At 30.5% G+C, this 15,923-nt stretch overlaps 1 protein-coding gene across 1 annotated transcript; it reads right to left on the bottom strand.

Moving 5' to 3' along the window:
• Positions 1-138: 138 nt before the first annotated feature.
• Positions 139-6,840, bottom strand: LOC107450382 (uncharacterized). The gene is made up of 3 exons (XM_016066158.3): positions 6,620-6,840; positions 3,976-4,093; positions 139-3,001 (listed from the first exon to the last, which is right to left on the bottom strand). Exon 3 carries the CDS (start codon positions 2,989-2,991, stop codon positions 808-810), a length of 2,184 nt encoding a protein of 727 aa, XP_015921644.2. The 5' UTR covers positions 2,992-3,001; positions 3,976-4,093; positions 6,620-6,840; the 3' UTR covers positions 139-807.
• Between the last annotated feature and the right edge of the window lie 9,083 nt (positions 6,841-15,923).

Raw genomic sequence — 15,923 nt, 5'->3', positions numbered from 1 at the left:
TGGATTTCTAAATTTTTACACAAAATTGTTTGTAATTTCTTTTAATTTTCATAAATAATCAATTTAACTTTTAGAAGTACCTGTATACAAATTGCATCACAAATAGTTCATAAAAATATATCAGGTTACTATATTACAATTTTAATATTTCATCTTATTATAAAAATCGTAGAAAATAAACATTTGAAGAACATAAAATGTGTTATGGGTAAATTATTTCAATTGTATAAAAACAATAACCAATTATCAATAAACTTCAGATAATTAAGAAAATTAATAGATAGAATTTTTCAAAAAATATTAATTGCAATGCATAAAGATAAAAAATATAACAAATCAACTCATAAATATGGAATAATTTCTTGTCCTTCGTGAAGGATATTACATAGAATTTTTAAAAAATAAAAATTGCGTTCTGACAAGATTTCAAAAATATACTAATTTTAGTAATAAAATATACTAAAGACAAACAATATAATGTAATTTAAGAAGAAACAAATTAAATATATAGATAAATATATATATTTATTATAATAATTACACAATACTTCGAGTTGGTGGATGTTGTATACGCATTTACAGAAGAAAATACTGAGGTGAAATACGAATAATGAAATTCTATTCCAAATTGAAATTAGATGTCTTCTACTTTTTAAATGATCTGTCAGGTTGTTTCAAAACATGCTTCTCCATTTTCTTGTTGTTTTAAAACTTTTCTTAAATTTCTTGTCTAATATTTTTTTAAAGATAAAATAAATAAAACAATTAAATATTTTTCTCTAATTCAAGGTCGTTATTTTAAGAATCTTAAGGGGATGGCAAACAATCTTTGTATTGATCTCTCAGACTTTTATCGACGCTGTTATTCCTGAACAAACGCTCAAAAGCTTCCACACCTAAAAGTATATTATATTTGGGCTGGCAATGAGGTCTTACAAACAAGGAGATCTTACCTTTAATTTTACTTGCTTTAAATTCAATCTTCTTCAAGAAATTCTTTTCTAACAAATCTTTCGGTGAATTCTTATATTTGTTTTGAAAGCCTCGCTCATTTACAGTGAAATAGTTTGTCAAACTATTACGATCTATGATGACATCCATCATTGGATCATCAAATTTTAGGTGTTGTGGTGTTTCCGCGTGAAATATTTCAATTTGCAGCTCTCCTTCCATAGGTATGTCGAAAGATCCAGTGTTACTACTAGTGCCCTCTATAATTCTGCTAAAAATAACTTCGTTTTTCTGATTCTTTATAACTACACTTGCGTACGTCTGGGATTTAAAAAAACCGTTAGGGTTTGCTTTGTAAAATCTGAACTTTATTAATTTCTTTAAAGGATTTGCTGTAAGAGTTGCGAATTCTTCATCACTGTAAGCAAGAAATTTTATTTTGTCAGTTGGAAGTGAGGGTTCCTCTATTACCTTAGCTGAAAGGAGTAGTTTATTGGGTTTATTGGCATGAACTACCGCATAAAAATCATTAAAGGCAAATTTTGCATTCTTAGCATTTGGCTCAATAAAAATCTTGTATACTCCTATAGGTACATCATCGAAAGTAATATTTTGACTCAGAATTTTTTGCTCAGTTACAATTCGAGATCCATCCATCAGTTTTATTGTATTACCGGACAAGACACCAAATATTTGGCTATCTATGTTAACAGTGAAATCATTTTTCAGTTTAGTGTAACTCAAATCTGATGGAGTAACCAAACTAGATAAGTGCAGCAGACCTAGATTGGAATAAACATTATGCATTTCCTTGAGATCGCTTATGATGTAGTTCAGAGGATAGGCTACACTGGATAAAACATAGTAATGCTCATATAGCTCTTCTTCTTGTATTGCTGCTTTTGCCAGTTTCATAAAAGGATAAACGTCAACAGCAAACTCAATTGCGAAGAAGTGCATTAGTTTTTCTACTAAAAATGTTCCACTTGCATAATAAGGACTGTCATCAAATTCTTCGCGTGTAAGTTGATTGAAACGCGTAAAAGATTTCCGACCAGCTTTATAAAACATGTGCGTCAAAAATGATAATTTCTGTATTAAATCCCAACTTTTAACTTCGGTTTCTTTTCTGAGTATTCCAGCAAGGTTCATTTCATTTTGTTTCGAACCCTTCCATGGCATATCTTTACCAAACGCGATGACTTGATAAAAGAAGCATAGAATATTGTTCCACACTTCACTAACTGATAATGTTTCATCGCCTATACTTTGTAATTCATGTCCATGACCAATTTCATGCAACGCCCCCCAATTTGTTGGACTGATATCCAACCAGAAGGATTTCATTGATCCTGAGTTCACAGCCGTAAACTCGTGACCGTAATACGCCAACCCATATCCATTTTTGTCAGCTTTCAGAAAAAATCTGTTTCTTACGTTCTTATTGGTACCAGTTTCTTCAAATGACAACCCTATCAAGTCACTGTATGTAGTAAATATAAGGTCGTAGAAAGTAATTAACTGATTGAGATTTTTGCCACCAGGTAGCTTCCTCGCAGTCTCTTTGTCTACTTTCGGTATAAGGAGACCGAAGTAATCTGATTCTACGTAAGCAAATTCTGCATCTTGGATATCCCAGAGTTTGAAGAAATCCTCCAACTTGTCACCAAAACGAAAGACAGGAAGAATTTTTGAACCCGATGGATAGCTTATATTGATATCACGACTATAATCTGGAGGATTTTTAAGGTACTCACAATCTATGAATGGAACACTTACAGAGTCAATGCTGACAGATGATGCTATACCTGGCTGGGAATTTTTAACAGCAAAATTGCCTTCTGTTTTGCGGTCATCGTTGAGTAGACGTACTCGCACTTGGTCAAGAAACTGACTCATGAAAACACATTCCATTTTACTGTTGGCAGCTAATATGATTCCAACTGCTGTTCGGTGATGACGGAGGCCTTTAGTCATAGGAAAATTGTACCAAGCAGGCTTCGGCAGCCATGGTGCCTGAATTTTCTTTCTGGAAGTCATTTTATTTCACCTGCAATGATTGCGTTGATATAAAAATATTTTTTACACACCTTTGTACTAATAATAAAAAATAAATCTTTTTCTAGAACAATTTTTTTTTGTTGCAAGAAGATATTCGCTTCACTGATTTCAAATCTCGATCCTTGGACCGAGAATCCACTGATTTCTCGATCCAAGCTGCAGCTTTTTTAAGGGACATTTTTCATCCTTTTTTATACGAAATGAAGTTATAAATAATGTCTGAACCTTTGCATTAAAAATATGGCAATTTTCTAAAATCTTATTGCATGATTAATTTCTAAAATAAGCCGAAAGGGGAATAAAATTGTCTTGCTTTCTTTTGCATATTTCTCGACATATTTTTTATATTTTTGCATCACTAATTTCAAATATGCAATTCGTTTCTCCCTCCAAGTTACAGTTCTTTTTTTAAAAAAAACTTTTTTAATCTATTTTTTGTCAAATTTAAAAACGTTACATCTTGCGCAAATGCTGCCCCAAACTTCTAAGAGAGTTAGGTTACATTTTCAGTATAAAAACTTCATAGAACCTGGAAATGTCGTTATATGCCACTAGGGTTGTTTTGTTATTAAAATTCTTTCTTTCTCTGCTTCTGAATATGTCATAATATGAAGCAATCCTAGACGTCATTTTTGGCTATGGGTTTCGAAACAAATTCAGTTTCAATGATGTGTCCTAACTCCGCTAGAAGTTAATCACCCCTTGTTACATATAAAGTTACAAAAAATTTAAATATATTTTTACATTTAACTTTATTTTGTTGCAAATTATAAATTTTTTGCCATTGAATAATTTCTATGTACATTTACATAAAAATAAATTTTAAATATGTGTGGTTTTAGGTGTGGTTGTAGTTTTAGGTGGTTTTAGGTATCACTCTATTGTTTTTTTCTCCCTTAAAATTCACCTTATTCGACCCTCCCCTGTTTATAATATTACACTATAAACTGTTGCCATACTTACCGAGGAGATTTTTTAGTAAATGTTTGATTTTTTTTAATCCTTTCCTTTTCCAAACATCTGTTATTCTGTACTCCAATGTTCAATAAGACACAAATTCCATTTATTTATTGAAGTTAAGCTAAACAAATAGAAAAAAAATATCTGTGCAATTATGAACATTTTAAATACATATTCCTATTAAATTAAAATATTAAGAAAATTATATACGTTTTTTGTCCCCTCAGAATGAAGAAAGATAGTTTTTTGAAAGCCGAGAGACAAGATTTTAACTGAATTGCACATCTAGAATTTTCATTCTAAAATTATCTTAAAATAACCAGTAGCAGTCTGTCCATGCAATAAACCGTAAAATTCACGGTAAAGAGCATTTTTTACCTTTATGGTTTTTAAACTGTTAACAACTCGTATGGTTAAAAAACAGGGTGAATGCAAAACTATGCTGCTGTTAAGCATTTACAACAATCATGCTTGAAAACCATAAAAAAGTAATCTAACTGGACATTGACTATAGTTTAGCAACTTTATAATGCTGCAATCTATACGTGAATGAGAGTGTCGTATTCTAATTGCCCAGGGTCACAATTTGGGAACACGGAAAGTCTTCATGTGTTGAAGAAATGTAGAAAATATTGTAGTGTTTAAACGCTAGGACTTAAACCTTCGTTCATGAGACTGACAGATTGGTCCTGTTGGCTACAATACGCACTCATCTGCAAGGAACTAAATGGCTTTATTATATAGATCTAGTTGGTGCTATTAAATTTTGGCTCTTTAGACGTATTTGGTAAAAACTGTAAATAAACATTTTTTCTCATAGTGAACAGTTTAAAAAATATCTTATTTATGATTTGTTTGAATATGGTAAAATTACAATCATATAAAGTGCTATTTACGATTTATTTTGAGAAATTTCTAACAGTAAAGACGATTTAAAATTCAAATGAAGTCAGGTGTTTTATTTTTAACTTCAACTTTCTCAGAAAATAATAATTTTCATAGAATTTCATAATCTTCTCATACTTTTTAAATGTGTCTCTTCGATGCCTCAAAGATTATTAATCGTGTTCTCTTCTTTCCAAAAATTAAAACTCTTAAGTTGAAACTATTAATATTAAAATTAAGTTAAAACTCTAAATAATGTAAGAATTCTTTGTCATTATTGTTTAAATATTATTATTTTAGATCACAAACTTTGATTAACTCAATTTTTGCGTAAAAAGACAATTAAAATTAATATAAAATTCAAAAAACCAGATTGAAAAATATCGTTCACTGCATTTTAGAGTGTTTATCTATAATCATAGAAAAACAAAATCTGACTGGAATTTCAGAAAAGGCTAAAAAGCTAAAAAAATTTTCATCAAAAATGCTTTATTGAAGTTTAGATAATTGCTTACAGGGTGATTCTTAAAGACTACACTCAAAATGTATTTTTCGAATCTCTACCAAATTTGAAAACAAAAAAGTATATATACATATTAGGGTCATAGCTTAATATTTATCACATGAAGAAACGCTTTCGTAAGCTAAAAAAGCACAGTGCGGGAAGGTGTATGCAATAAACAGCAACAAGTTCTATTTCGAGAGAAAACAGAGATTAGTTTCTTTCGAAGGATCTACTGAATTGATTGAACTAATTGGAATCTAATTTTAAATTCTATTATTATTATAATTACGATTCAGGATAATTGGCTTAAGAGCTTCCCTTCATTTCTATTATTATGGCAGTACTTTGTATATCGATAATACATCGATATAATGTAAGATAATTTGTGTTCTCAGAAATAAATATTCGTTAAAATTTAGGGTCAGACTGCAAATCAACAATTATTGAAAACTGTTCTCCAATTAAAGCAATTTGATTACTGGAAATAAGTTCTGAACAATAAATGACCTTAAGAGTAAAATAACAGTCCTAAGAATACAACAACGATTCTATGAGTTAAATAATATTCCTATGAGTTAAAAGCGCTTAATCGTCTTTTACAAGTCTTTATATTTAACTTTCTATAGACAGCAAGCAAGTATGCGGAACGCTTTCCTATTAATATTGAAACTCAATTCCTCTACTTCAAACCTGCATCTATACATAATAATAAAAGCGGCTGTGTGTGTGTGTGTGTGTGTGTCTGTAATCACAATATATCGCCCCAGAAGCCTCGCCCAGGCTCGAAACTCGACACATAATTGTGTTTTGACATAATGAAGAAGTATTTTTTTTCTTTTTCAAAAATTTGGATTAGTTTTTTAGTTATCAGTCATTTTGTAAGAAAATCTATGCTTTTTCNACATCTGCAGCAGAACTGGATATGAAGACAAAATTGCAGGACAGGAACACTTTAATTGTCCACTAATCTTCAGATTTCCTGCACGTTTTAAAAAACTTTATTTGTGAAAACCTTCAGCGTGGCGGACAGCTGGCTGCCTTAGGCGGCTAGTAGACAATAAGAGAAGGCCCTTATTTATGAAAATTTCATTTCTCTAACAAAAGAAACCTGTTTTTATTAAAATTTCTATTTATAATCATATAAGTTGTATCTTACCTTATTAAAATCATGCGCAAAAATGCTTAAAAGAATATAAAACAAATTTATTCCCAAAAGCTAAAAATGAAATCTGTACGCAAACGAATTAGAAAACTTACTCAGAAGGATCCACAAGTTTTTAAATTGAAGCCACAAGTAAAACATAGGAGATAATTTGTTTTTATTCAGAAAACTGTAGAAATATATGCCAATTTTATATCATTTTCATTAAAAGATAACAGATTTGCAATTATTAGCAAACAATATGATACAATTAATTCAAAAACAAGTTCTGATAACAATATCAGATTTCGCCCATCGCACATTTGTGTATAACACACTTGCCCATCGCACATGCGTGTATAATTGCATATATTCTATTTCTATCTTTGAGTCAACGTTTTAACCAATAAATTTGAAAAAATCGAACATTTACCGATGTGTTTTCCAACATAATAAAATTCCTACCTTCGATTTTTTAATAGAGATGCTGTGAAACATGTTATCGATTACTTGTTATCGATAACACACTATATATTTTTTTCTGTTATTTTATTTTGAACACGTTGAGGAAAAGATAATGTTACGATCAAGGTGATTCGTTATTCTGTCACAATTTTTCAAAAAAAACCTTTGACAACTAGAATTTCATTATTATTTTCACTAATTAAATGCGTTTTTTTATCAACAATATAAGTTACATCATAATTTCATGGAGTGAAATACATAATTCCATACATGGAATGTAATACATAATTTCATGGAATGAAATACATTTATTACCATATTATAAATAGCCGCGATGCCTCGGTGGTTAAAGTACTGAACTGTCATTGCAGAAAACTGGGGCTCGATCCCCAGTGGCTGCTTGAACCCACCTAGCTTTAGATCTATGAGTACCAGCTTGTCTGGGAAATTTTTTGTGAATCGAAATTTAGACAAGATTCCAATTAAATACTAGCTAAAGCTCTAAGGTGCGAGCAAAATTTATCACTGATTGAAAGTTTCAGTCTAAAGTAGACTTAACAGAGACAAAGCTAAAAAGAAATTGACAATAAAAATTTTAAAAACTACGAGTTTTACTATTTGACTAATGACGAAATTTTTTCTCCTTTTGTCGGACCTATAACAAATAATTTCATTCCCAATCATTTCTATTATTACTTAAATCTCTCTCCAAGTCTTTCAAAAATATTGCACTTCACGTTTTTCGTGTTTCCATCGACTATTGATAATAAGTAAAACAAACAAATGTCTGAAGAAAAACATGGACGTTCTTTTCTAGAGTGAAAATATTAAGTAAATAGCTCAATTAATTATATAATTTATGATACTCATTCAATTTTTTTTAAAAAAAGTTCTTGAAATTTGGTCACCTGTTGTGACAGAATTGATCAACAGGCTAAGAGTTGGATATGAGAAATTCAATCTACATAAAATTTGATAGTCAATTTAACAATATACAATTAATTTATAATAATTTACATGATTTACGTAGTTTATTTACCTTAGAAGCGATTCACGAACCTATAATATTTTCTTCAAATTCAGTATCACTAAACCTTAATTTTTTTTCTGTGAGTTTCTTCCAATTTTCTTTCACATTGTGAGTCTTCTTATTCAGATGTGTGAACCTGGCAACCACAATTTGGATATAGGCCTCCAAATTTTATACAGTTATAGGAAATCATTAGCTCACCAAATATTGAAAGATCCATCAAATATTGAGGAAAACCATTGATGGATCTCGTTATCCCTTAAAAAGTTTCCCTTTCGTTTGCCAGCTAAAAAAAATAAGAAAAACAGAACTCTTACTTTTGATAAAATCTAGGCTATTTCTGAAAAAAAAAAATTTAAAACGGACTTTGGCGTAAAATGCTAGTTAATTGAAATAAATCAAACCAAAACTTTTTGTTATCTTACCAGTTAAAAATGTTTTATCAAAAACTTAAAGCTGTATGGATTTAGGGGGAATTTGATAGCATGGTTAAAATAGAGAAACTTGCAAAATTTCAGGCTCCTGTATCAGGCCTGTATTAGTATCCAGCAGGTAGTTTTCACGGGTTAAATGTTGGTGTGTGTGTGTGTGATTACCCAATAAGAAAGCATTTTTAAATAGTTGTCCGAATATCATACATGAATTTAAAAATAAAGTAGGGTAAACTAATCAGTGAGGGAACACTTATGCTTTGCTTGCCTTTTAAAAAATCATATTAACTTAAAAATTCGTAATTTTAGTTAAATGACAGTGTCAACATATTTGTTACTAATTGAAAAATTACGTAAAAAAATTTTAGAGAACTTCCATAAGATTGTTTTAAAGTTTTGGAGATTCAAATAACAAGTAGTAAGAAGACCAAGTAAAGGAACAGCTCTTACCAGTGAATGAACACCCAGTAAAGGAACACTTAATTTTAGTTATTTTCTAATGCTCTTTATGAATTTATAAGCAATACAAATATTTAAAAACAAGCCTTTTCTTGAAATTATAACATATAAATACCTGGAAATTTAAACTTTTTTTTGCAATCAGGAATTGAAAATTAAAGTGTCAACATATTAACACATACTGTTCATTCACTGGGAAATCTATGCCCAGTAAAGGAACATGTTCCCTCACTGGTTAAAAGTTGTTTTTCGTATTTTTAACATACTTTTGATGCGGAACATCACTAAAGGTACAAGAAAATTAAAGTTTATCTTTTATTTTCATTAACTTAGAAAAAAAACCAGTAAAGGAACACTTGTTCCTTCACTGGTTTTTCATAGTTTGGTGATCCAGTGAATAAACACCCCCTTATCTCAGTACTTTATTATATTATGATGCTTAAAAAAATAAAACATAACATCAATAACTATATTTTGAATTCTCTTTTTCACAGTGAGAAAAATAAAACTATTACATGCGATTAATTCCACTTCAAACATATAAATACAAACACTCACCTTATAATATTTTCAAGGAAACAAGGTTTTGCAGAGATAATAACAAATTCAAAATTTTTTTCCCGAGAAGTCTATGTGACCAGGTAATCCAAAACATTGCTAGATGACTTCCTATTGTTTGGCAGTAAGCTATTGTTACCAAACACTCTAAAGAAAAACTCTCAAATTCTTATTTTTAATCAATATATATGAAATGTTCCTTCACTGGGTAGTGTTCCTTCACTGGTTGGTTTACCCTACCGTATATTCAATAACATTTTGTTTTCTTTTAAAGATGTTCGGCAGGTGATTTCTAGTATGCAAACTGTTCGACTGCTTGAGAATCTTCTTAATATAGTTGTTCAAATAACATACATAAAATAAAAGAAGTTCAATTACATTTTCTAAAGATTTAAAAGTGTTCGAGTGATGGTTTTTAACCCACGAACTGCCTGGCTACTTCGGAAACGTGCTCAAATAGTTGCTCAAGAAGCATAAATTTCAGTTTAAGGTTACCAAGCAAAAATGATTCTGAAACAGTAATAAAAGAAGTACTTATGAACAGGAATTTTATATGCACTCTATAATAAAAAAATCGACGCACCAAGAAGGAGTTGTACGATTGAAACGAAAATTAGTGGATGGGATGACAATGTACAGGATAGTAAATGATTAAAATTTCAGAACAATTGAATAATTTATTGCAGAGTTACAGTAACAAGTTCAATAAGGTGTTGACCCGCCTCTAGCCTGGATGCAAGCTGCCACACGGCGTGGCATAGACCGATAAAGCTCCCGGATGGTCTCTTGCAGTATTTCCTGCCAAATTCGATCCAATTGTCGAACAAGGTCATCAACATTCCGTGCCAGATGCAATTCCCCTTCCCATCATATCCCAGACATGCTCGATGGGAGAGAGATCTAGCAGTTCAAGGAAGAGTTTGACAAACTTGCAGATAGTTCTTAGCAACACGTGCCGTATGTGATCTGGCATTGCCCTGCTGAAAAACCAGCCCAGGGCGCTGCAAAAGGAACTGTTGCAAAACAGGTCTTAGGATGTCGTCGACGTACCGCTGTGCAGTAAATGTACCTCTAATGACGACCAAAGGGGTCCGGCTGTCAAAGGAAATGCCACCATAGACCATAATGCCTTGTTGAGGGCCGGTGTGACGTGCAATAGTGAAGGCAGGATCCCCCCTCTGCCCTGTGCGTCTCCAAACACGTCTTCGATGATCGTCAGGACACAGTTGGAAGCTGGATTCGTCGCTAAAGACTATACGTCCCCAGTCGGCATCATTCCAGCCATATCTGTTCAAAATGTTCATGTATACGAAATTTCAAAGCAATCGGATGATTGTTACTTGGTGCGTCTTTTTTTTGTTATAGAGTGTACACTGTAAAAAATTATGTATCAAATCACGGTAAGACGTACCTGCACCCTGAATGTGGGTACTTTTTACAGTAAATTCCATTTTCTCCGGAACATGTTACTGATCAAAAAACTGATGAACCGTTAATTTTTACAGTAGTTATTACCTTAAAATTATTAAATCTTTAATTAAGTAAATATTTTTGCGAAAATTTACGGTATAATATTTAACTGTAAAAATGAATTTTATGGATGGTGTACATAAAGTGCCGGTAGTTTATAATGTAATTTTATCCGGAATTTTTTACGGTGTAGTTCATACAGGCCTCCTTATTAGTGCCCCTTTAACTCGAGTATCATACAGTTAAACTGGCTGTAAACGTAAACAATAAAATGTCGTAATAAGCAGGTGCGTGATTAGAAGATTACGTTAATATTTATGGATCTGAAAACTTTTCCCTTAGAAAGTCAGACATCCAGTAGCTTGCAAATTTTCAAAAAAGAAAAATTGCTTTAAAGAAGTTTTCATACTCTTTTGCTACGTAAAAATAAGAAATTTTAAAAAAAAAATCAGACAAAGCCAACCTTATTACAATGGACGAACAAACCAACAAGAGAAAGTGGAAATGGAATTTACATGTACTTAAAATGCCAAGAAAAAAATTAACGCACGATTCTCTCTCCAGGACCCATGATGGAAGAAGGAAAAGAGGTAGATCAGGAATGACTTGGTCAAAAAAATACAAACAGATTTCAAGAGAGCAAAGTATAAATGAGTGGAAGAATCCAAATATAGGGAGCACAGAGACGTAGGCTGAACGTATTATGCGCTAATCAGCGTTACAGAGCCGCGGTGGCTTAGGAGAGAGAGCATTCTCTTTCCAATAAGGTGAACCGGGTTCGAATCCCAGCAATATCTGGTCGATACAAATTCCGCACACTGCCCGCACCAACCACAATGCTGATGTAAAATATCTTTTAAAGGTAGAAGGATCATGCGTTAGAGTCCCCTTGCGCCAAGCTAACTGTAAAAGGGTTATTCCCATCAAAAAGTCCTGTATAAAGGCAAATTTATCTTCATACTTGATCCAGAAGTTCCCTTATTTTCTGGATTGAGTTGAAAATTACAAGGCTACGGAGTTGAACATTGGTAGTCGTAAACTCACAATTGGGTCAGCTATTCAATTATGTTATTTACGTACGATTGCGTTTGTACGGTTTTAAATAATAAAAAAATACATATAATCAATATTAATTAAACATTGTCATCAATAATACTATGGCAGTTTTTAACGGTTCTTCTTAACGAATACATTTTGTCTTTAGTACATAGCTTATTTCAATATGCAAATATTACATAAATTAATTAAGAATCGTTGGTTTCAAAGATAGTTTACGTAGTGGCTACGTTAAGTAGTCTATTTTGCGTTTCTTCAAAGCAATAAGTACAACATTTTTATTAATTTTGCATTTGAATGCATAACCAATTATTTTTAATTTCAATGGGATACTTGCTGGTGACGTCGTGTGAGCATTTTGAGGATTATTGGTTATTAAAACTTGGCATTAGCTTACGTTAGTAACTGTTCTTTCTATTATATTTCGACTAAGCCAAGCCCATCAAATATCAATCCTCTTACAATGATTCATTTTATATTCTTTCACAAAGATTCTTTCGCAAGAAGGATTTCTATTCTATTTCTTACTTAGCACAAAGACAGGTACGAAGCCAAACAAACGAATTATTCATCGAAGTTGCGAGGAAAGAAATATATAGTGAAACAATTGAAATCTTCCTGAAAGAATCTTTGTGAAAGAAAATAGAATGGGTAACTTAAGAGAATTGATATTTGACTTCCTTGGTTTACTCGAAACAGAATGTAAAGAACTATAATAGCAAATGTTATGTTTCAAAAACCAATCAGGATTAAGATACCCACACTAGGTCATTTGCAGGTTTCACATTATGGAGGACTTTAGTACTTCTAGTTTAGACAGAAAAATAACTATGTTTTTAGTGTCAGACAAGGAAACTAAACTTACAGAAGAACCATTTTTGAGCCATTTTGATGTGCAAGAAAAAATTATTAACTTTTTGTATGAGATTTCACAAGGATAATTTTTATGCTTGTGTTCTTCGATTTTGTGTCACTTGGAATGATCGTTCACTTGGCAATATTTAAAAAATCATTGACATCCTATTCCCTGACCGAAGACCTGTTCTTATCCCACCTCTCGGCAACGGCTTCATAAGACCTAATATTGAAGACCTAATAATGATAATAATGAAGACCTAATATTGATAATAATGAAGACCTAATATTGATAAAATTAATGATAAAATTGATAAAATTACGGAATGTCACATCTTTGGTATTTAGGCGAAATTCGTGAAGCACAACAAAACGATAATTTAGTTGGAAATTTCAATGAAATTGATAATGTTTTATGCTTATGTAAAAAGAGTTTCACGAAAACTGTCATTCCTTTTTCCTTAAGACCTAAATTAATTGAAATTACTCAAAAAAGTATTAGTTCATCATGGGATTCCAAAAACAATTAATTTTCTTTCTCCTGTTTAGTACTGGGAAACTATTACTTCAGATATTACATATTTTAATAAACTTTGTCATACTTGTCAAATAAATAAAAAACCTAGACAAAAACGATTTGCATTACTTCAAGCAATTTCCCCAGTTGACAAACCTCGCAAAATAATTGCGATAGTTAGTATAGGCGGTTTTAATTGTTATAATTTTACTAAAACTATTTAACCTTCCTTAATGATTGATTATCATACTCGATATATTTGGTCTTGTGCGACTAAATCTGTAACAACAAAAGCATAGTTTAATTTTTTGCACCATTTTTTTCCACATTCAAACTCGTAACGCATCATTTATATCTTCTCATTCTAAAAAGTTTCAAAAATTAAAATTTTTCTATTATATTTTCAACCTATAAACCGGAAACAAATGGAAAAGTTGAATATTAAGGACAAACTATTATAACTTTGCTTAAAATGTAAAATTAATGATTTTTGATAAAAAGAAATTCCTTTGCCTAAATTATTAAAAGAAGTAACTAACGAATGCAATTTGACTTCTCGCTCGGTAACTAAATTTTTCATGGATGATTGACACTGTCCATTTACTCATCCTCTGTCAAAAATTTCTCGAAGTCATTTTCTTAAGCAACACTAAAGTCCTGAACTTCAAAATAACGACCAATGAACAAATTTTTTTAATAATAATCTGAAGTTTAATTTCAGATTGAGTTTTCTTTCCGATAACAAAATATGTCAAAAAAATTTTTTTTGCCTTTTATGTTTTCGAATTTTTGCGTTTTTAAAATGTATATAAAAATTTAACATTTCGATAGAAAACTTTGTTGAATTGACTTCTTATGATATTTGTTAGGGAAAAATTTAATCGTGATCTTTAAAGAAACATTTTTAAAACTGAAAAAAAGTCAGAAAAACTATGAAAAATTAAAATTAAAATTCTTCAATATTTTGGTAACACTACTATAGAATTTTTTTTCTATTACATTTCAATTGTGAAAATTTTTATAAGTTTTACAAAAGAGTGTTTTTTACAATTCTTTTTACTTTCATATATTAACTGTATGTGTCTCTTTCATCTTAATTGCGCTTTTCACAAAGTTTCCTGTGTATTGCACTTTTTTTCTTAAATTTTTTAGATAGTAATTCACATTTTGGGGTGTGTCATTACAAGCTTAAACTAATCTTTTTTATGTTATTTCTTCATATTAATTCTCCTTCCTAATTTATTATTGAAAACTAAACGAATTCTCATATTTTATTACTCACATCCGCCTTTTGGTTCCATTTTTAGATAAAAGCATGCAATAATTATTATTTCAAGTTTTTCCCTCAAGCCGTGAGAACCAGCAAAATTTCTCTACTTATTTTTGAGCGATTAAAAAGAAATAATAATTTCCTTTTTAAAATACTTTAAGAGTTCACCAGGATAATTTAGAGAGATTTTCTCTAGTTTTTATCATACACTTCGATTTTGTGTCACTTGGATCATCGTTATCTAGGCATTTATAGTTAAACAGACATTGATGATATAGTTTTTAAACGTAGAATATTTTTATTCTTACTTACATTTTAATATCTTCAAGGATAATAAACTAAATGGATATAACTACGACAGTAATTGCAAGATGATTGATACGTTGCTGTTTGGATATTTAACAAAGAATATCGGATAGTTAACTATGTGCGATGTTGCTGTCTAGTATGAGAATGTTAATAATACTTACGTGAGACTTTGTGTTTCTAACTACTTTGTGTAACTTTAAGACTACTATATGAACAAGTAGGTGTGTTTTCCGCTAAACAGAATTGATTGAGATAAAGTTCGAGCTGATAGGTTTATAAGTCCTGAAGTTATGAGGATTTTTTTCATAATAAGTGCAACTTAAAAATAGTACTTTATGTTAAAAACAATCTATTTCAGCTTTTAGAATATTAGCCCTTTAGATTCGTATTTAGTTACATTCGATTAAGCGACAAAAAAAACATTATACTGCATTATCTCTCTGTATCAATCTCAAAATTAACTTCTCAAAACAGGCAGAATTTGTTTCATCTCGACAGCAATTTAAATTTTAGATTTTCGACTTCACTATTGACAAGGATTTTAAAACTTACCAAAATGGCAAAACACTGAATTTAGTATTATATTAAAAGAATTTCATAATGTATGCAAGTGACAAATCGAATCTGTTTCTCATAAACAGTGATTTGGTACGTTAAATTTATCTCAATTGTTCATTACATGCATAAAACATACAACAACCTAGCATTAATATTAAACTTTTATTGAGTTTTAAAACATATCATAACTATGAATTAAATAATTCAAAAAATAAATATTGTATTATAAATAGATTTCAAAATTTTAACACAAAATTTCAATTTGCATGAATTTTAAATTTAACTTTTAGAAGTATACAAGTTTGATCACAAATAGTTTCATCACAAATAGTTTGAAAAAATATATCAGAATTTTGCATTGCAATTTTAATATTTCATCTTATTACAAAAAAGCGTAGAAAGAAACATTTGAAGAACATAAAATGTGTTATAGGAAAAATAT

The sequence above is a fragment of the Parasteatoda tepidariorum genome, chromosome 4, assembly GCF_043381705.1.
Source record: "Parasteatoda tepidariorum isolate YZ-2023 chromosome 4, CAS_Ptep_4.0, whole genome shotgun sequence".
Classification (NCBI taxonomy): Eukaryota; Metazoa; Arthropoda; class Arachnida; order Araneae; family Theridiidae; genus Parasteatoda; species Parasteatoda tepidariorum.
The sequence above is the reverse complement of the archived record's forward strand: the minus strand, read 5'-3'. Positions and strand labels throughout refer to the sequence as shown.